The following is a 21,832-nucleotide window of genomic DNA, read 5'->3' as shown; positions in this document are numbered from 1 at the left end:
CGATGCCCTATCTGCGCGTCTCCTTCAGTAACCATGTCAGGGCAGCAATCTAGAATCAGAACATCCAACAGCATAAGATATTCAGACTCTCTAGTATCTCAGACTGTGATGAAGAAACCAAAAGCCAGCTGTCCTCCAGGACTGAAAATACATCCGAGGAAATCTAATAATGCCCAGCCCACAGCAAACCCTCAGTGAGTAATTCTGCCCCATAGCGCAGCTAACGGATGAAGAGAGAGTCTCCACAGTTACCACTGAATGCAGGTTGAGATCTGGATCCATACTAAATAAGGATAAGGCCAACAAGGTTGAGGGTGACTACACAGCACCAGAATTTCACTGGTAGCTGGTTTGTGCATCCATCAAGGTACAAGTGGTGAAGACAACAATGGGAAGGGCAAGAGTGAACACTAGGCACTACGTGGCTGAGCCACCTGTTGAAAACAGCACTACTGCTTCTCCTTGGCAACTGAGCGCATGCTTGGCCGCAGCGGCACTGTGAGCCAGGAAGCTTTGACCTTCATACTTGCCCTCACCGACATCCCAGCCATTTTCAGACCATGCAGCAAGGCCTGTGAAGAGTTGCACAGGGCAGAAAACTTACAGGCAAAGTGAAAGGGAGGGGAGAGGATCCTCACACCTCAGATTAGAAAGGGGTCTCCTGACAATATAATCAAGAGCTCTGTGAGGGAGAAAGAGCGGGAGGTTTGCAATGATGACTGAGCAGATGCATGCTTCCAGTGGGCTGCCAGTGACAGTGGCCTCTCTGCTTGTAAGACTAAAAGCTCAGACTAGAGAGAACACTGCCAAGAGTGCTGGCCAGTCGTCCGCCCTCTTCCACCTCATACAGCCTCTTCTCCACATTCATCTGACCAGGAAAAAGTAGGGTAAGCAGTTGGCTTCCTTCTCTGAAACTGACAAATCTAATTCATGTTGGTATTTCCTCTACCAGAGCATCCCTAATACTTTCCCCTTCCTTACCCACCCCAGAGATTCGAGGCATTTAGTTATAATCTCTTTAGGACATGCACATAAACTAAAGACAACGTGATAAACTAGGCACAGCACCACCTTATAGCCTCCCCAATGGCAATCCTGGGCTGAACGCAGCCAGGCTGTCCAATCCAGGACCTGGCAGACCAAGGAGAGGGAAGTCAAGAATTTTTCACCAAAAGTACCCCGCCCTAGGCTTCTCTTGCTTAAGCCATGGGCCTGTGAGCTTGTGCACTCGTGGTGAACATAGCTGCTGTGGAATCATACAAGGACAAAGATAGTCTCTAAAGGAGGCAAGACCCAAACTGTCCAGGGCTTTATAGGTCAAAGCCATCATAAACATCCCATGGAAATGGGCTGCTAGGTCACAGAAAACCAGTGAGAGATGCTTCCCCTGGGAAAGTTCATAAGCTGCAATCTTCAGATGAGGCACTGTCAATGAAAAAATCATATGATGTAAATAAACCTCTCCTTGTGTTACTATCAGCACTCAGAGTTATCAGAAGGGAAAGAATCTCTAGAAGTCAGTTCACATCTGGACATGGTTTATGCATCTTGCTCAGCTGGTGCTCCAGTGTTTGGGTGGCACACGTGGCTGGAGAAGGGTTATTTGTTTAAAAACAACGTGTTCCACTAGACTTTTAAGATGTCAAACATTTCCACTTGTCTCAGGCTTAATAAAACCTTGTTTACCCACTGGAGAGTTTGGGCTGAACAGAACGCAACAGGCTCCTTTGAAGATGTAGCCCATGTACAGCTCATTCCAGTGACCCAACTCCGAGATGACAAACCTAAATACCTGCTGCTAAGTCCCTCACCCAGACTCCAGGCAAAAGTGATGAAAGGTTTTCTTAACTGGCACCTGGACATCCAGCAGCAAAGGATCCAACAAGATGCCAGGTTGTGAACCCAGGTAACAAGTGCCAGGCTGACACCCATACTCGGGGGCGTCACTCAAATTTCTCCGTAAATCTCACCCAGGTTATCCATATACACTCCGATCTATTGGACATGCTCAGCCACACCCAACATAATCCATTCTCCAGACTCCCTTCCTTCTGTCATTTAAACACAGGTCCCCTCCCTACATTGTCTCCACTCTCAGCAATTTCTTTGCCTTTGGAACCTTCTCCAGCTCTCTAAAAAGTGCCACTATCCACCTCATATCCCAGCATGACCATCACCCTCTGACCAACCCTTGGGAAAGGTTTTTCCCCTCAACATCCCTGACTGGTTTTGGGTCTAGGACCCAGATCGCTCAGCACAATTACCCTCTTTTTGCTAGTGAAGATGCTTAATTCAAGGCACATCCTTGATCCCCAATACAGCCCAACAGCCTCCAACAACTCCCTTAGCTAACTCACCCTGATTCTCTTCAGACACCACAAATGCCCCTCTCTCTGCCTGCCCCAACCATGTCAGCTTGTGGCTATAGCTCAGCTTCCTGCGTACATCTCATAGGCAGAAGCTTGTGCAACAAGAGCTTCCCCCAGGCCAGCCACTCTGCCTTCCTCCTCCACTAGGGCCTCCCAACTGCCTCCACTATCAATAACCCTGTCACTGACCCCAAGTCCTCTCCATACGTCTCCTGCAGCAGAAACACTGCTTCTCACCAGCCCCACCGCAGCACCCACACATGCCACAGCCACATGCCCAGGCCTTAGCTGGACCTCAGAGATTGCCGCTCCTGTATGTGCTCTGTGGCTTGGCCAAAGCCAAACCATCCCCGACCATCTTCCCTACCCAGCACCCCTTTACCCACTGCCCCGGGCCTCCCAGACCCCCACTGCCCCCCCTTCACACGCGGTCCCGGGCCCCCCCTTCACACCCACCCCCAGGCCCCCCACCACCACACCTGCTCCCCCTTCACACGCGGTCCCGGGCCCCCCCTTCACACCCACCCCCACGCCCCCCACCCACCGCGCCTGCTCCCCCTTCACACACCCCCAGGCCCCCCACCCACCAAGCCTGCTCCCCCTTCACACACCCCCCACCCACCGCGCCTGCTCCCCCTTCACACGCGGTCCCGGGCCCCCCCTTCACACCCACCCCCACGCCCCCCACCCACCGCGCCTGCTCCCCCTTCACACACCCCCAGGCCCCCCACCCACCAAGCCTGCTCCCCCTTCACACACCCCCCACCCACCGCGCCTGCTCCCCCTTCACACGCGGTCCCGGGCCCCCCCTTCACACCCACCCCCAGGCCCCCCCCCCACCGTGCCTGCTCCCCCTTCACACATGGCCCCGGGCCCCCCCCGCCCTCCCTTCACACCCACCCCCAGGCCCCCCCCCACAGCGCCTGCTCCCCCTTCACACGCGGTCCCGGGCCCCCCCTTCACACCCACCCCCAGGCCCCCCCCACCGCGCCTGCTCCCCCTTCACACACGGTCCCGGGCCCCCCCTTCACACCCACCCCCAGGCCCCCCCCCCACCGCGCCTGCTCCCCCTTCACACACCCCCAGGCCCCCCACCCACCGCGCCTGCTCCCCCTTCACACGCAGTCCCGGGCCCCGTCCCGGGCCCCCCCCCGACCCCCCTTCACACACGGCCCCGGGCCCCCCCCCGCCCTCCCTTCACACACGGCCCCGGGCCCCCCCCCCACCGCGCCTGCTCCCCCTTCACACGCGGTCCCGGGCCCCCCTTCACACCCACCCCCAGGCCCCCCACCCACCGCGCCTGCTCCCCCTTCACACGCGGTCCCGGGCCCCCCCTTCACACCCCCCCCACCGCACCTGCTCCCCCTTCACACGCGGCCCTGGGCCCCCCCCCGGGCCTCCCAGACCCCCACTGCCCCCTTCACACCCGGCCCCGGTCCCCCCACCGACCCCCCTTCACACCCACCCCCCCACCGCGCCTGCTCCCCCTTCACGCGCGGCCCGGCGAGCCCCAAGGCAGCGGGCGGGGCCCGGCCGCACCTTCGCGCGCCTTGAGCAGGACCGTGTTGGCGACGATGTTCTCCAGCTCCATGGGGCCCGGGGCGGCGCCGCCTCCTCCCCGGCCGGGCTCGCGACGCCTCCGGCTCCGGCTCCGGCTCCGCGCCCGCCTCCGCCGCCAGCCCCGCCCCGCCCGCTCGCCCCGCCCACTGTTTACCTGAGCGCAGCAATCCCCGCGCATTCGCCTCCCGCGCCGCCCCCTCATTGGGCCGCACGGCGCACGGACCCCGCCCCCTGCGCGCCGCTCCGCTCCTATTGGCCCATAGCTGAGGGAGGTGTGCAGGGGCGGGGACCGAGAGCTGTGTGTGTGTGTTAGCGCGCGGCGATTGGCTAAGCCTGGCCCCTGGAGAGTCAGAGGAGTCTGATAGGTCAGGGAGCTGCCAATCATCATAACGCAATCTCAGTGCTTTCGCGGATTGGACAGTCATGAGCTATGTGAGGAACGGACCCCGCCTACCAGGCGGAGCAGACACCTGATTGGAGGCCCAGCTGCCACTCTGCCGCGATGCGGGTGTGACCCCCCAATAGGAGCCGGGGGAGGCGGGCACCTGGGAGGCGGGCCGATAGACCCGAGCGTCGGGGCCGCAGCCCCTGGACCGGCGGCCTGGCTGAGTCCGGCCCCCCCCGGCTCCCCGCCGCCTTTCCCGCCGCTCCGGGGCCCGCTCCGGGGCCCCCTCCAGGCCCCGCGGCTGCAGCCCGTGGACCTTGCGGCGCCAGTTAATGGGTGAGTTCCTCGGGTGCCCCGAACCCCCTGCGGCTGCCGGCTGGCCCGGCGGCTGCTGCCCTGAACCCATCGAACCGTCGCCGGGCGGGGCTGGAAGGGGCCCCTGAAGGTCATCTGGTCCCGCCCCTGCTCGCAGCAGGGCCCATCCCCAGTTAAATCAGCCCAGCCAGGGCTGTGTCAAGCCTGAGCTTAGAAACCTCAGAGGAAGGAGATTCCCCCACCGCCCTAGGGACCCATCCCAGCGCTTCCCGCCCTCCTAGGGAACCAGTGTTTCCTAATCTCCAACCTAGACCTCCCCCACGGCAACTGGAGACCGTTACTCCTCGTCCTGTCACAGAATCATAGAATCTCAGGGTTGGAAGGGACCCCAGGAGGTCATCTAGCCCAACCCCCTGCTCGAAGCAGGACCAATTCCCAGTTAAATCAGCCCAGCCAGGGCTTTGTCAAGCCTGACCTTAAAAACCTCTAAGGAAGGAGATTCCACCACCTCCCTAGGTAACGCATTCCAGTGTTTCACCACCCTCCTAGGGAAAAAGTTTTTCCTAATATCCAACCTAAACCTCCCCCACTGCAACTTGAGACCATTACTCCTCGTTCTGTCATCTGCTACCATTGAGAACAGTCTAGAACCATCCTCTTTGGAACCCCCTTCCAGGTAGTTGAAAGCAGCTATCAAATCCCCCCTCATTCTTCTCTTCCGCAGACTAAACAATCCCAGCTCCCTCAGCCTCTCCTCATAACTCATGTGTTCCAGTCCCCTAATCATTTTTGTTGCCCTCTGCTGGACGTTTTCCAATTTTCCACATCCTTCTTGAAGTGTGGGGCCCAAAACTGGACACAGTACTCCAGATGAGGCCTCACCAATGTCGAATAGAGGGGAACGATCACGTCCCTCGATCTGCTCGCTATGCCCCTACTTATACATCCCAAAATGCCATTGGCCTTCTTGGCAACAAGGGCACACTGCTGACTCATATCCAGCTTCTGGTCCACTGTCACCCCTAGGTCCTTTTCTGCAGAACTGCTGCCTAGCCATTCGGTCCCTAGTCTGTAGCGGTGCGTTGGGTTCTTCCGTCCTAAGTGCAGGACCCTGCACTTATCCTTATTGAACCTCATCAGATTTCTTTTGGCCCAATCCTCCTATTCGTCTAGGTCCCTCTGTATCCTATCCCTGCCCTCCAGCGTATCTACCACTCCTCCCAGTTTAGTATCATCCGCAAATTTGCTGAGAGTGCAAACCACACCATCCTCCAGATCATTTATGAAGGTTATTTATGAAACCCCCTCAATAGTCGCCCATCTTAGCGCGTGCGGCAGAGTCAGGCTGGGGCCCATGAAGTGGGGGATGGGGAGGGGCAGGGTGGTAACTGGGGTGTGGGGAGGGGCAGGCGGTAGCTGTGGGGCTGGGTGTTGGGAGGAGCAGGTGGTAGCTGTGGGGAGGGCAGGGTGGTAACTGGGGTGTGGGGAGGAGCGGGCGGTAGCTGTGGGGCTGGGGTGTGGGGAGGGGCAGGGTGGTAATTGGGGTGTGGGGAAGGGGCAGGTGGTAGCTGTGGGGCTGGGGTGTGAGGAGGGGCAGAGCGGTAACTGGGCTGTGGGGAGGAGCGGGCGGTAGCTGTGGGGCTGGTGTGTGAGGAGAGGCAGGGCGGTAACGGGTGTGGGGAGGGGCAGGTGGTAGCTGTGGGGCTGGGGTGTGAGGAGGGGCAGAGCGGTAACTGGGGTGTGGGGAGGGGCAGGCGGTAGCTGTGGGGCAGTTTACGTCTGCAGAGCATTTACCTGGGGCAGCTTTGCTCGGTGGTATACCCGTTCTGGGCTCTGCAGTGACTGATGGACAGCACCTCACTGTTCATTGTCTGCAGAACTTCAAGATGACAAAGGCCAGTTTTCTAGAAATCTGCACAGCACTAACCCTGGAGGGACGGTGTGAGAACATGAACGTGAGAGCTCCCCTCAGTGTAGTGACACATGCTGCCATTTCCACCTGGAAGCTTCCCACCCCCGATTAGCTACTTCCTCTCATACGCAAACATCCCAGCTCGATGTCCAGTGTTTTGTAACCACACGATGGCTTTTGTATTGAGGGAATCTAGGCATGGTAGACGGCCCTCCAGAGGTCGGTGTGACAGGTTGGACCTCCCTTCTGGGGTGCCTCCTGATGTACTGGGGTTTCACTGAGCCTGACTGGTCCACTAGCCTGGGCTCCCTGTTTTGCTAAATTAGGCTCTCCAGCCTCAGGCAGCACACACACGGTAGGTAGGGACGCATCAGTTGTACTATCATTACACAGAGTCTGCAAACAGCTCTCTATGGGATGACTCAGCTAGGAAATTGCCCAGCACTCACGTGCAGATCCCCTCTGGAAAGTACACCCAATATACCATTGTCTTGCATGGTAGAGAAATCTGTGCAGTGTAAGCACATAAATTCACCCCCTTCCTCAATGTGGAGGAAGATAAGCACAACTTCTTGCCCCCCGCCCCCAGTTATAATGGCACAAACTGTGTTTACTAATAAACAAAAACAAGTTTATTACATATAAAAGGCAGATTTTCAGTGATTATAAGCAATAGCAAACAGAACAGAGCAGATTACTAAGCAAATAAAACAAAAGACACATACTAAGCGTAAGATCTTAAAGAGACAGGTTTCAAGAAGTGGTAGCTGTGTTAATCTGTATCAGCAAAAACAAAAACGAGGAGTACTAGTGGCACCTTGGGAGACTAACAAATTTATTTGGGCATAAGCTTTCATGGGCTAAAATCCACTTCATCAGATGCATTTGTTAGTCTCTAAGGTTCCACTAGTACTCCTCATTGTTTTTGTTTTTTGGTTTCAAGAAGTAATTTTTCACCCAAAATGTTGTTTTAGGCAAGTTGAAGAGTTTCTGTAGCTTAGAGTTCCCCGTATTCTCTTTACAGACTAGATTCCTGTCTTAGTTTGGACTCAGCCCTTGCCTTTTGCTCAGCTCAGTTCCTCTGTCTTGTCAGGTACTTTCAGCAGTCTGTCTTCTTGGGCAGGAAGGCAAAGGAGAAGAGTCCTGTTCGCCTTACTCCCCAGCCTTAAATAGAATTTACATAAGGTGGGAAGCCTTTGTTTCCAGTGGAAAAGTACCAGCAGTGTCCAGGGTGGTGTTTAGTACCAGGTGACAGGACCACCTGACCTAGTAGTGTCACAGCTACGTCCCAGGACCCCTCTCAGTAAGGAGAGAGATTAGTATCTTCAAAGTCTCATTTGTTTCTTCCTAGTGGTCCATCAAGGCTGATGGCCTGTTGCCTGGTGGGTGTCTCCCAAATACACACACAGTTTTAATTGTTACATAGTCAATATTCCTAACTTTAGATACAGAAATTATACATGCATACAAACAGGATAATCACATTCAGTAAATCATAACCTTTCCAATGAAACCTCACATGACCCATCTTGCATGAAATATATCTGCTATGCCATATTCATATCCTACGGATATTTCCCTAAAGAATATGGGGTATAGCGTCAAATCGGGTCGGGCACTTTTCCACCCTGAGTTATAGTCTGTGATGCTGCCCCGTACTCCGCATGGGAAGGAAACCAGGCCAAGTGAGTCCATGGTTGTGGCAATTCTGGTTGAGCCAGAGAGTAGCCTGTTGAGCTTGGTCGAGCATCTATAATCAAGTGGACAAGAAGGCAGGTGCAGTGATGGATTCCTGAATTGACACCGAGGCTTCCACTCTGTAGGGACTTGATTTTCGGTTCCCTGGTGGCACTGATCATCCAGGCACGGGAAAGGGCTGAGAGTGTATGAGCGGCTGTAGCATCCGATGAAGTGAGCTGTAGCTCACGAAAGCTTATGCTCAAATAAATTTGTTAGTCTCTAAGGTGCCACAAGTCCTCCTTTTCTTTTTGTAGCAAAGGAGTGTCAAGAGATCAACCTCAGCATCCCATCCTGGACCACAAGGGTGGATGCCTCTCCTGAATATGAGCAGCCCTTTGAGCTGACAGTGTGTTGTTCCCTGTCTGAGAATGGGGTGGAGATAGCGATAGGATTCGTAGCATAATGGAGATGTAATTGTGTGCTTGGATAGCAGTGACAGATGAAAAGAGACTTAACAGCTGGCAGAACTGTGTGCCAGCACGTACAGACTGGAGTTGGTGTATAGTTGAAACAGCCACTAGCAATGTGAGGTGCTAAATTCATCTCTGTCCTGAATCAGACGAAATACCTGATCTTGGGTGCATCATCCCCTTCTGAATCCAGCTGGATCAACCACCTCATGAATCTGCATCAGGATTAGTTCTTCCCTCAGTTTATGGGGGAAGACAGCAGATAAATCAGGCAGTAGCTCATTGGGTCTGTCAATGGTTTCCCCATCTTGAGAACAGTTATGACCTTTGCTCTATGCTGCGCTTTTGGGATGCTGCAGTTCTGGGTATAACCAGCTTTTGGTGACTGGCCCCAAATGAGAGACAAACTCGTTGTGGATGTTATCTAGCCCAGGAGCCTTGTTTGGCTGCAGTTGATGTATAACTATGTCGAACTCTTGGTCAGTGAAAGAAGCCATGAGGTTTGTGTCTACACTCGGAGCCTGCCATCTCTCATCAACCACTATGTCAGCTGGATGGCTGAAAGCTTTGTCCTGATTAGGAGCCCTGCCATTGGCTAGCTGGGATGTGATGGAGTTTGCAGATTGGGTATTCCCTCTTGTCCAGATGAGAATCTCTGCACAGTCTCTTAATCATTTCCCAGGTGGTGTAGCTGGAATGTGTGAGATTCAATTTGGACACAGTTTCTATCCTGCACTCTTGCCTGGTTTGATCTAGAAGGTGAAAAAGGTCTCTACTTTTGTCAAAAACTTCCTGTTGAGTCTTGGTGGATTTAAATGGTTGATATAGTTTGGCTGCAGCAACCGGCTGGGTGATGGTAGATCAACTATCAGGGCTGTTGTCACGGAGGTTTGTGATGCTATGAGGAAGATGCTGTTGTTCTGGGTCAAAGCTTGACAATGCACAGGAAGCTATTGCTGGTTCTGCAAGGATAGGGTTCCCAAACTGTCTGGGGCTGTTTAGGGGACACACACCCTTATTCTTTGTCCTCTACACCAGGCCAAAGACAATTAACAGGAAGGAGTGTTTCTCCACGGTGTTGTAATGTTGATCACCATGGAAGATTCACCAGTGTTAATGTGGGGTGTCTGGAAAGATCCATGATACCAGGATCTATAGAAACTCGGGCTTGCTTGCTGCATAGACCATTATGGACATTAGCGGAGTTATGATTCCTCCTGTCATTCTGGAAGACACAGCTTACCCTTTGCTTCCTTGGCTCCTGAAGCCTTTTAATGGATGCTTTGCAAGAGAAAAGGAGTACTTGTCGCACCTGAGAGACTAACAAATTTATTTGAGCATAAGCTTTCGTAGCTCACGAAAGCTTATGCTCAAATAAATTTGTTAGTCTCTCAGGTGCGACAAGTACTCCTTTTCTTTTGCGGATACAGACTAACATGGCTGCTACTCTGAAATCTGTTGCTTTGCCAAGAGAAAGTGGTTTAATTTTACCTAGAGTAGCTGCAGAATGACAGTGGAGTGTGTGTTTGAAGGCTGAAGGGAGGGTGGTGGTGCCTCATGACAAGGCTGGATGTTTCTCATTATGGGTCTCATGTGATAAGTGCCGTCTGTATTTTGCATAACATCTGTGAGATTCATAGATTCTCAGGCCAGAAGGGACCATTGTGATGATCTAATCTGACCCCCTGCATAGCGCAGGCCACAGAACCTCCCCAAATAATTGCTGCAGCACATCTTTTAGAAAAACATCCCATCTCCATTTAAAAATTGCCAGTTATGGAGAATCCACCACACCCCTTGCTAAATTGTTCCAGTGGTTAATTCCTCTCACTGTTAAAAATGTATATCTTATTTCCAGTCTGAATTTATCTAGCTTCCACTTCCAGCTATTGTGTTATCCCTTTCTCTGTGAGATTGAAGAGCCCATTATGAAATATTTGTTCCCCTTGTTGTTTCTTATAGACTGCAATCAAGTCATCCTTTAACCTTCTCTTTATTAGGCTAAATACAGTAGAACCCGGTTTATCCGACCCTCCATTATCCAGCTCTCTATATTAACGGAACCGCCCGCTCACACAGGTCCAGAAGCAGATCTCTCGTGTGGCCACTAGATGGCACTGCAACCTCGCATTTTTCCGGATTATCCAAATTTGTGATGATCCGATCTGGCCCCATTCCCAATTAGATCAGATAAATGGGGCTCTGTTAGAGATTGAGCTCCTTGAATATATCACTACAAGAATCTTTTCTAATCCTTTGACCATTCTTACAGCTCTTCACTAAATCTCTCCAATTTAGCCACATCCTTCTTGGATTATAGACACCAGAACTAGACACAGTTCCAGCAGTGGTCGCACCAGGGTCAAATGTGGAGGTAAAATAACCTCCCTGCTCCTACTCGAGATTCCCCTGTTGATGCACCCCAGGAAGGCATTAGCCCTTTTGGCCACAGCATGACACTGAGAGCTCATGTTCAGCTGATTAGCCACCATGACCCCCAAATCTTTTTCAGAGTCGCTGCTTCCCTAGCTAGAGTGTCATCCTGTCCCCGCACCCAGTAAGTATGGCAGACGTTCTTTGCTCCTAGGAGTACACATTGACAAGTAGTCAAATTAAAATGCCCATTGTTTGATTGCGCCCAGCTTACCACATGGTCCATATCCCTGTGAATCAGTAACCTGTCCTCTTCATTATTTACCACTCCCCCAGTTGTTGTGTCATCTGCAAACTTTATGTAACCCAGCTTTGCAGTGTGGCTGCAGCCTTCTCCCTTTTCTCCTCTGGGGTTTGGGTCCTGGGCTCACCTATAAGGGTGCCTGGTGCCTCCACCCAAGGAAACCCCTCCCACTGCAGAGAACAAGAGGGCTTGTCCCTTGGGAAAATATCCAACACCCAATCTCATCCAGAGGCGTGTCAGTCAGAGCACAACAAACTCAAATAGCTATCCCAAGGCCCAGAGTAACTGGTGTAGGGAACTCAGGGCAGGGAACAATGAGCAAAGGGATCAGGATGATAAAAGCCAAAATGAACAATACACAAACTCTGCCCCTCCCAACATTTACAGCCTGTGCCCCCTCCCAGCACCTGGCTGGGGAAGCAGTGAGCTCGGGCTCTGAGGGATGGTGCAGCGCTGCAAGCAGGGGCTTCTTAAAACAACAACAAACTAAACAACCAGGGGTGTTCTTACAATGTCCCTCCCGATGGTCAAACCGTCCTTGCGGCTCTCCAGTCTGGGTTCCAGTGGGCAGCTAGGCCATGGCCAGGACTCGCCTCCTGGGTGTCTGCTCTCAGCTGTGATGACACTGTTCAAACCCCCACAGGGCTCAGAGTCTTCCCTTAGGATGGGCAGAAGCCCCCCCCCGCTGTGACTCGTCTCTCCCTGTTCCACTCCAAACACAGCCCACATGGAAAGTAATACCAAACCCTTGTCTCTAAGTTCCAGCACATCATTGGTTCTGGTGGTGCTGCCAGCCAGTTCTAGCTCCGCCCTAAGCCTGAGGCACTCTGGGAAATGGAGTCCTGAGCCTCTGCCACCATTACCACTGTAGACCAGGGGCTCAGAGCACCCCTGCCAGAGGGGTTACATTTAACAATGCTGGCTTTACGGTTTCTTTCAGGTTGTTAATAAATACGTTCAATAGCACAGGACCAAGAACTGATCCCTGTGGGACCCCACTAGCATGCACTGCTCCATGCTGATTCCCCATTCTCGATTACATTTTGAGACCTCGCAGCGAGCCAGCTTTTAGTCCGCTGAATGTGGGCCCTGTGAATGTCATACCTTTCCAGTTTTTAAATCAAACGCCATGTGGTACCAAGTGAAATGCCTTGCAAATGTCCCAGTCTATTACATCAATGATTACCTTTATTAACCAAACTAGTAATCTCATCTAAAAAAGATATCAAACTAGTTTGACAGCATCTACTTTCCATAAACCCACTTTGATTAGGATTAATTATATCACCCTCCTTTAATTCTTTATTCATCCAGTCCTGGCTCAGCTGCTCCATTATCGTGCCCGGGATCAATGTCAGGCTGACAGGCCTATAATTATGGAGGTGATACCATTTACTCTTTTTAAATATTGGCACAACATTAGCTTTCTTACAGTCCTTTGGAACTTCCACAGTGCTCCAAGACTTATTGAAAATCAGCATTAATAGTCCAGCAAGCTCCTCAGCCAGCTCTTGTAAAACTCTTGGATGTAAGTTATCTGGACCTGCTGACTGAAAAATGTCAGGGATGCTGTTTAACATCATCCTGAGACAATGAATGGAAAGAGTGTTATCACATGATAGGACTACAACATCTGTTTTTTCCCCCTAATACTGAACAGAAATATTTATTGAACACTTCTGGCTTTTTTGCTTTATTATTGCTAATTCTACCATTTCCATCTAGTAATGGACCAGTACCAGTGTTTGGATTATTTTTGTTCCTAGTTTACTTTAAAAAATACCTTCTTATTGTCCTTAACTCTGCTCGCTGTAGATTTCGCCTTGTGTCCCTTTGCTTCCCTTATCAATTTGCTACAATTCCTGTCTTCTTGAGTTATATTACAATCAACTTATAGAATCCTAGAATGTCAGGGTTGGAAGGGACCTCAGGAGGTCATCTAGTCCAACCCCCTGCTCAAAGCAGGACCAACACCAACTAAATCATCCCAGCCAGGGCTTTGTCAAGCCTGACCTTAAAAACTTCTAAGGAAGAAGATTCCACCACCTCCCTAGGTAACACATTCCAGTGTTTCACCACCCTCCTAGTGAAAAAGTTTTTTCTAATATCCAACCTAAATCTCCCCCACTGCAACTTGAGACCATTACTCCTTGTTCTGTCATCTGCTACCACTGAGAACAGTCTAGATCCATCCTCTTTGGAACCCCCTTTCAGGTAGTTGAAAGCAGCTATCAAATCCTCCCTCATTCTTCTCTTCCGCAGACTAAACATCCCCAGTTCCCTCAGCCTTTCCTCATAAGTCATGTGTTCCAGTCCCCTAATCATTTTTGTTGACCTCCGCTGGACTCTCTCCAATTTATCCACATCCTTCTTGTAGTGTGGGGCCCAAAACTGGACACAGTACTCCAGATGAGGCCTCACCAATGTCGAATAGAGGGGAACGATCATGTCCCTCGATCTGCTGGCAATGCCCCTACTTATACATCCCAAAATGCCATTGGCCTTCTTGGCAACAAGGGCACACTGTTGACTCATATCCAGCTTCTCGTCCACTGTAACTCCCAGGTCCTTTTCTGCAGAACTGCTGCCTAGCCATTCGGTCCCTAGTCTGTAGCGGTGCATGGGATTCTTCCGTCCTAAGTGCAGGACTCTGCACTTGTCCTTGTTGCACCTCATCAGGTTTCTTTTGGCCCAATCCTCCAATTTGTCTAGGTCCCTCTGTATCCTATCCCTACCCTCCAGCCTATCTACCTCTCCTCCCAGTTTAGTGTCATCTGCAAACTTGCTGAGGGTGCAATCCACACCATCCTCCAGATCATTTATGAAGATATTGAACAAAACCGGCCCCAGGACCGACCCTTGGGGCACTCCACTTGATACCGGCTGCCAACTAGACATGGAGCCATTGATCACTACCCGTTGAGCCCGACAATCTAGCCAGCTTTCTATCCACCTTATAGTCCATTCATCCAGCCCATACTTCTTTAACTTGCTGGCAAGAATACTGTGGGAGACCGTGTCAAAAGCTTTGCTAAAGTCAAGGAACAACATGTCCACTGCTTTCCCTTCATCCACAGAGCCAGTTATCTCGTCACAGAAGGCAATTAGATTAGTCAGGCATGACTTGCCCTTGGTGAATCCATGCTGACTGTTCCTGATCACTTTCCTCTCCTCTAAGGGCTTCAGAATTGACTCCTTGAGGACCTGCTCCATGATTTTTCCAGGGACTGAGGTGAGGCTGACTGGCCTGTAGTTCCCAGGATCCTCCTTCTTCCCTTTTTTAAAGATGGGCACTACATTAGCCTTTTTCCAGTCGTCCGGGACTCCCCCGATTGCCATGAGTTTTCAAAGATAATGGCCAATGGCTCTGCAATCACATCCGCCAACTCCTTTAGGACTCTCAGATGCAGCGCATCTGGCCCCATGGACTTGTGCTCATCCAGCTTTTCTAAATAGTCCTGAACCACTTCTTTCTCCACAGAGGTCTGGTCACCTCCTCCCCATGCTGTGCTGCCCAGTGCAGCAGTCTGGGAGCTGACCTTGTTCGTGAAGACAGAGGCAAAAAAAGCATTGAGTACATTAGCTTTTTCCACATCCTCTGTCACTAGGTTGCCTCCCTAATTCAGTAAGGGGCCCACACTTTCCTTGACTTTCTTCTTGTTGCTAACATACCTGAAGAAACCCTTCTTGTTACTCTTAACATCTCTTGCTAGCTGCAACTCCAGGTGTGATTTGGCCTTCCTGATTTCACTCCGGCATGCTCGAGCAATATTTTTATACTCATCCCTGGTCATTTGTCCAATCTTCCACTTCTTGTAAGCTTCTTTTTTGTATTTAAGATCAGCAAGAATTTCACTGTTAAGCCAAGCTGGTCGCCTGCCATATTTACTATTCTCTCTACACATCGGGATGGTTTGTCCCTGTAACCTCAATAAGGATTCTTTAAAATACAGCCAGCTCTCCTGGACTCCTTTCCCCCTCATGTTATTCTCCCAGGGGATCTTGCCCATCAGTTCCCTGAGGGAGTCAAAGTCTGCTTTTCTGAAGTCCAGGGTCTATATTCTGCTGCTCTTCTTTCTTTCTTGTGTCAGGATCCTGAACTCGACCATCTCATGGTCACTGCCTCCCAGGTTCCCATCTACTTTTGCTTCTCCTACTAATTCTTCCCGGTTTGTGAGCAGCAGGTCAAGAAGAGCTCTGCCCCTAGTTGGTTCCTCCAGCACTTGCACCAGGAAATTGTCCCCTACATTTTCCAAAAACTTCCTGGATTGTCTGTGCACCGCTGTATTGCTCTCCCAGCAGATATCAGGGTGATTGAAGTCTCCCATGAGAACCAGTAACTTCTGCGAGTTGCTAGAAGAAAGCCTCTTCCACCTCATCCCCCTGGTCCGGTGGTCTATAGTACACTCCCACCACGACATCACCCTTGTTGCTCACACTTCTAAACTTAATCCAGAGACTCTCAGGTTTTTCTGCAGTTTCATACTTGAGCTTTGAGCAGTCATACTGCTCTCTTGCAAACAGTGCAACTTCCCCACCTCTTCTGCCCTGCCTGTCCTTCCTGAACAGCTTATATCCATCCATGACAGTACTCCAGTCATGTGAGTTATCCCGCCAAGTCTGTTGTTCCAATCACATCATAATTCCTTGACTTTGCCAGGACTTCCAGTTCTCCCTGCTTGTTTCCCAGGCTTCTTGCCTTTGTGTATAGGCACTTGAGATAACTTGCTGATCGCCCCTCTTTCTCAGTATGAGGCAGGAGCCCTCCCCTCTCACGCACTCCTGCTTGTGCTTCCTCCCAATATCCCACTTCCCCACTTACCTCAGGGCTGTCTCCTTCCCTTTCTTACATTTGTTTTATATACATGTTTTTGCTTTTTATAGCTGCCTTCACTTCCCCACTAAACCAGATTGGTTTTTAACCAATATGGCCTTCTTCCTCAATTGTGGGATTGTGGCTTTTGGAGCACCTAGTAAAGTGTTCTTAAACAACTGCCAATTACCATTCATATTTTTCTGATTAAATTCTTCCTCTCAGCTGATTTGGCTCAGAAGCTTTGTGAACCTGGCCTTTTTAAAGCACAAAGTGTGTGTGTGTGTGTATATACACACCTCTTACTGATCTGGACTTTACTCTGTTTGCACTTTATAAATGTGATCAAATCATGATCATGTGTAGCTAAGTTACCATTAATTTTTAGTTCTTTGATCAGTCCCTTTATCTGTAACAACAAGATTTAATATTACGTCGTCTCATAGATTGTGAACACTTAAATGATTAGATGCTTGGAGGTCTGTTGATGGAGGCCACATTGCAGCCGCTGGGCCCGGAGCGCCCGACGCCGGCTCAGGCTTCCTTGGTGCGTAGTGCCCCGGAGCTATCGGGAGACCCAGCACCGGCAAAGCACCATAAACTGTTGGCCCCAGAGCACCAGGTGAGGCCCCGGCACCGATCATCTTCCCTTGTGCGGCCCCTGGCGCAGCCTAAAGGAAGACGGGGTCATTCCCCGCACAGGGGGCTGGTGCCTCCCAAGGCACTGAGCACCGACAAGAGCAGGAAGGACACGGTACCGGCGCTGACAAGCTCCACGGAGCCCAGACCTAAGTGAGCTCAGTGCGGACGATGGGCAAGTCACTCAGTGCAGCAGTCCCGGTCCCTGCACCAACATCAGACGGTGCCGGAAGCAACAGTATCCAGGCCTCCAGCATCCCCCCAGCTTAGACCAGAGAGTCCGGCACCGAGCCCGGTGCTGTCCCATGGGCTCCCGCCCCAGCCTGAGCCGGGGGCCCCTGCCACAGGAAATGGGGAGCAGGAGGACCAACCAGAGGGGGTCAAGCAGCAGCTAACCTCGTCTTCCCCCCATGAGGCAGTGGCAGGTACAGAGGTATCTGGCCCCCTGCCAATAGACCATAGAGCCCACCAGGAACTGCTGCACAGAGTTGCCCAAAATTTGGGATTGCAGGCTGAGGAGACGGTTGAGCAGGAGGACCCCATGGTGGACATTTTGAGCCCCGAAGGTCAATCCAGAATAGCGCTCCCGCTCATTAAAACCATTCAGTCCAACTATAAGACTATATGGTAGACTCCAGCGCTCCAACGGCTAAAGGAGTGGAGCGTAAATACTTTGCCCCATCTAAGGGCTATGAGTTCCTCTTCTGCCGCCCGAGTTCATGCTCCCTGGTGGTCTCAGCGGTGAACGAAAGGGAGTGCCATAGACAGCAGGCCCCAGCTCCTTAGGCCAGGGAGGCGAAACGCCTGGACCTTTTTGGCAGAAAGGTGTACTCATCGGGGGGCCTTCAGTTGAGGATTGTGAAACAGCAGGCCATCCTCAACCGGCACAATTTCAACTCCTGGGTGGCGGTGGGGAAGCTTAAGGACAGCCTCCCGCAAGGTTCCCAACAGGAGTTCACGGCCCTGGTGGACAAGGGCAAGGCAGTAGCCAAGACCTCTCTCCAGGCCTCCCTGGATTCGGCAGACGCGGCGGCTAGAACAATCACGTCAGGGTGGTCATGAGGTGCTCGGCATGGCTCCAGGAGTCAGGCCTGCCCCCTGAAGTCCAGAATACACTCCAGGACCTTCCCTTGGAAGGGTCCGGCCTCTTCTCTGACCAGACAGACGCGAGGCTGCATAGTCTCAAGGACTCACGGGCTACGCTTAAGTCGCTGGGTATGCACACCCCAGCGACCGAGAGAAAGCCCTTTAAGCCGCAGCCTCCCCCTCAACGCTAGTACCAGCCTCGCCGAAGGCATGAGCCTTACCGTAGGCGAGGCAGGGATAACAGGCGCCGGTGTAACAATAATGCGCCGGGCAGAATCAAGGCCAGCACAAACCCCTGCCGGGCACTAAGCCAGGCTTTTGAAGGTGCACTCGAGGACAGCACACCAGACCAGTCACCGGATCCGTCCCTTTGTTTCCTGAACCGCCTGTCCTGTTTCTCCCATGCATGGTCCACCATTACGTCAGACCATTGGGTCTTACGCATGGTGCGGAACGGGTACTCGCTGCAGTTCGCCTCCCTCCTCCTCTCCCACCCCCTTCCCCGTCCCTCTTCAGGGACCCCTCTCACGATCATCTCCTAGAGGAGGAGGTCCGCTCGCTGCTACGGGCTGGGGCAGTAGAGGCAGTGCCTCTCAGCCTAAGGGGGAAGGGGTCCCGGTACTTCCTCATCCCCAAGGCCAAAGGGGGCCTTCGCCCCACGGTAGACCTGCGCGGGCTAAACAAATTCCTGTCAAGGCTCGGTTCCTCATGGTCTCTCTGAGCACCATCATCCCTTCCTTGGATCTGGGGGACTGGTACGCTGCCCTCGACATGAAGGACGCATACTTTCATATCACCATTTTCCCAGCACGTCGGCAGTTCCTACGCTTCACCGTGGGCCGAGAACATTATCAGTTTGCGGTTCTCCCATTCAGTCTAGCTGCGGCCACAAGGGTGTTCACGAAGTGCATGGCGGTGGTGGCGGCCTTCTTACAGAGGCAGAGAATCTGGGTGTACCTGTACCTCGACGACTGGCTCCTGGCGGGCCAATCCGAGGCGGAGGTGCAGGGCCATGTGGAGGTGGTTCTCGGGGGCTCGGTGTTTCCCCACCCAATGGTGGGGCGGTTCCTTAAAGGGTTGGAGAGGGTGTTCCCATACTCCCGCCCCCCAGTCCCTCCATGGAACCTTAATCTGGTCCTTTCTAAACTCATGGGACCCCCTTTCGAGCCCCTCGCTATCTGTTCCCTCCTCCACCTTTCCTGGAAGGTGGCGTTTCTGGTTGCTGTTACCTCGGCCAGAAGGGTGTCCGAACTGAGGGCCCTCACCTCTGAGCCACCATACACAGTATTTCACAAGGACAAGGTGCAGCTCCGGCCACACCCCAAGTTCCTCCCTAAGGTGGTGTCCCAATTGCATCTGGGCCAGGACATTTGTCTGGCGGTGTTCTTCCCGAAACCCCATACAGACCCGAGTCACTGCAGCTTGCACACGTTGGATGTGCGTCGAGCGCTGGCGTTCTACTTAGAGCGCACCAAGCCCTTTCGCAAATCCGCGCAGCTGTCTGTGGCCGAGAGGTTAAAAGGCCTCCCAGTGTCGGCACAGCGGATTTCGTCTTGGATTACAAGCTGCATCCGGGCGTGCTATGGGCTCGCAGGTGTTCCGGCCCTGGCCGTCACGGTCCACTCGACCAGGGCGCAGGCAACTTCCACGGTGTTCCTGGCACAGGTCCCGATCCAGGAGATCTGCAGAGCAGCCACCTGGTCTTCGGTGCACACCTTCACGACCCACTACGCGGTCAATTAGCAGGCCAAAGAGGACGCAGCGGTTGGCAGAGCAGTCCTCCGAGCAGTTGTTCCGTGACTCCTCCCCTCCTCCAGAGGTAAGCTTGTGATTCACCTAATGTGGAATGGACGTGACCAAGCACTCGAAGAAGAAAAAACAGTTATTTACCTTCTCGTAACTGTTGTTCTTCGAGATGTGTTGTTCACATCCATTCCACCCCCACACACACACCCCTCTGTTGGCGTCACCGGCAAGAAGGAACTGGAGGGGGTAGGGCCGGTGGGGGTATCTATGCGGGGCACAGTGGTGCCACTCGGGGGGTCCCAACAGAGGCCGCTAAGGGAAAAAGTTTCCAACGCTCATGCACGCCGCGCGCGCACCTAATGTGGAATGGACGAGAACTGCACCTCTTGAAGAAGAACAGTTACGAGAAAGTGAGTAACCGTTTTTTCTTTACGCAACACACAGTCAACTTGTGGAATTGGCCAGGGGATGTTGCTCAGGCCAAACAAATAACGGGGCCAAAAAAAGTACTGAGTAAGTTCCCGGAGGAACAGTCCATCCTGTCTCTTCCCCCCCCCGCTCCTTCTCCTGCTGGTCACAGCTCACCTTCCCTAATCACTCTCGTTACAGTGTGTATGGTAACACCCATTGTTTCGTGTTCTCTGTGTCTATAAATCTCCCCACTGTATTTTCCACTGAATGCATCCGATGAAGTGAGCTGTAGCTCACGAAAGCTTATGCTCAAATAAATTGGTTAGTCTCTAAGGTGCCACAAGTCCTCCTTTTCTTTTTGTCAGCAGACAGGATACTGGGCTAGATAGCCCACTGGTCTGACCCAGTGTCAGAGGATTGGTGCAATGGCCCCAGCTTAACAGTATCGAGGAGAAACCCCTTCTGTGTGCCAGACCCGCTAGGGTAAGTCTCCCAGCTTCATCACTTCCTTAGACTGGACCTCTGGGCCTACAGCCCCCCTGCTCCATCCCGTGAGCTCCCGGCAGCGAGTCCCACCGAGACAGACCCTGCTAGAGACTGGTCCATGCACTTCCGCAAGCATTTGCAGTGACATTCACACAGCATTATCAAAACAGCAGGCAGCCTTGGGTAGCCCAGAGGAAGGAAGGGTAAAGCACAGTCCCATCTGGCCAGCCCAGAGCCCAGCCAAGCTGCACTGAACCCCTCATTTCAAGCTCCATCTCTGTCTGACCTGTGCTCCGACTGCTTCCCGCAGCCCACATTTCACACCCTGGTGCCCCCAGTCCTCCGCTTCTCAGCCCAGAACGAAGCAAGCCCCATCCCTCTGGGGCCTTAGTTGCTAGGTGTCAGTGTCCAGGCCATTGGATCTGCCATTGTCTCCTCAGATGCTCCCCTGATACGGGGACGAAGGCCCAGCCCATTGAGCACCATTCACACTTGTGTCTTAGCCTGTCCTAAAAGCAAACAGACACCTCCCCCACACTGAGTAACAATGTAGCATATAGGGGAAACTGAGGCATGCACTGGCTCCATAGAGATATTACAAACGATTCCCACTTGGTCACATCCAGTATGGCCCTCTTATCTCAGTAAGCAATATGATCCTCCCCGCCCATTTCTCACCACCCGTCCCCCTTCCCAGCTCAACCCTGTGCAAGCCAACACAGCTCGCAGGGCAGCTCAGCTCAGCCCCCCCTTTGCTGGGCAGTTCTGTGGTGTCAGGTGCATCCATTCAGGAATCAGATTGCTGCACCCCCAACTCTAAGCACTGTGCTTTGTCCCTCCCTGGGTGCCAGCCCAGCCCCTGCACCGCTCCCGAGGGGACTCTGGCCTCGGGTCTGAAGCCCCATTGCCACATGGACCAGCCGGCCTCCTTCCAGCACAACCAGGAATGCAGGTTGGCTCCTGTGTCTCCCCTGCACAAGGAGGTGTGGACAGAACTGGCCATGGACAGGAGCCTGGGGGGGAGAGGCGCTTTTGGCGGCTCAGTGAGGGCGCTGGGTTTCCCGGCTGGGAGCAGACACTGATGCCAGGACACTAGGCATACCAAGCATGGGCTAGGGCTTCTGCTGCATGAGACAAATTCAACACCCCCCCCCCCCCCCACACACACACACACACACACACACACGCCCTCCCCAGGGCCTGTGACCATTCAGCCATTCAGCAGCATAAGCCAACCCAGCTCCACAGGAGGGAAATCTAGGGCCCAGCTAGTGACAAATCCC

The 21,832-nt window shown here is 52.8% G+C and overlaps 2 protein-coding genes across 7 annotated transcripts in view; one reads left to right on the top strand and one right to left on the bottom strand.

Moving 5' to 3' along the window:
• GRK6 (G protein-coupled receptor kinase 6) overlaps window positions 1-4,049 on the bottom strand; it is a 34,847-nt gene extending 30,798 nt beyond the window's left edge. For both annotated transcript variants that reach the window (XM_073355079.1, XM_073355078.1), the window contains exon 1: window positions 3,909-4,049. In XM_073355079.1, the coding sequence (XP_073211180.1) occupies window positions 3,909-3,960 (52 nt within the window). In that variant the 5' untranslated portion in view covers window positions 3,961-4,049. The remainder of the gene's footprint in view (window positions 1-3,908) is intronic.
• Window positions 4,050-4,488: 439 nt separating this feature from the next.
• LOC140915469 (uncharacterized) overlaps window positions 4,489-21,832 on the top strand; it is a 48,803-nt gene continuing 31,459 nt past the window's right edge. For 2 of the 5 annotated variants that reach the window (XM_073355067.1, XM_073355069.1), the window contains exons 1-2: window positions 15,353-19,725; window positions 20,429-20,546. In XM_073355067.1, coding sequence (XP_073211168.1) covers window positions 18,309-19,649 — 1,341 coding nt within the window. In that variant the 5' untranslated portion in view covers window positions 15,353-18,308 and the 3' untranslated portion in view covers window positions 19,650-19,725; window positions 20,429-20,546. Of the gene's footprint in view, window positions 4,651-15,352; window positions 19,726-20,428; window positions 20,547-21,832 lie in introns of those variants that run through there. The other 3 variants (XR_012160178.1, XM_073355068.1, XM_073355070.1) reach the window with 3 other exon arrangements.

The sequence above is a fragment of the Lepidochelys kempii genome, chromosome 8 (assembly GCF_965140265.1).
Source record: "Lepidochelys kempii isolate rLepKem1 chromosome 8, rLepKem1.hap2, whole genome shotgun sequence".
In the NCBI taxonomy this organism is placed as follows: Eukaryota; Metazoa; Chordata; order Testudines; family Cheloniidae; genus Lepidochelys; species Lepidochelys kempii.
This window is presented reverse-complemented; position numbering and strand designations above follow the sequence as displayed.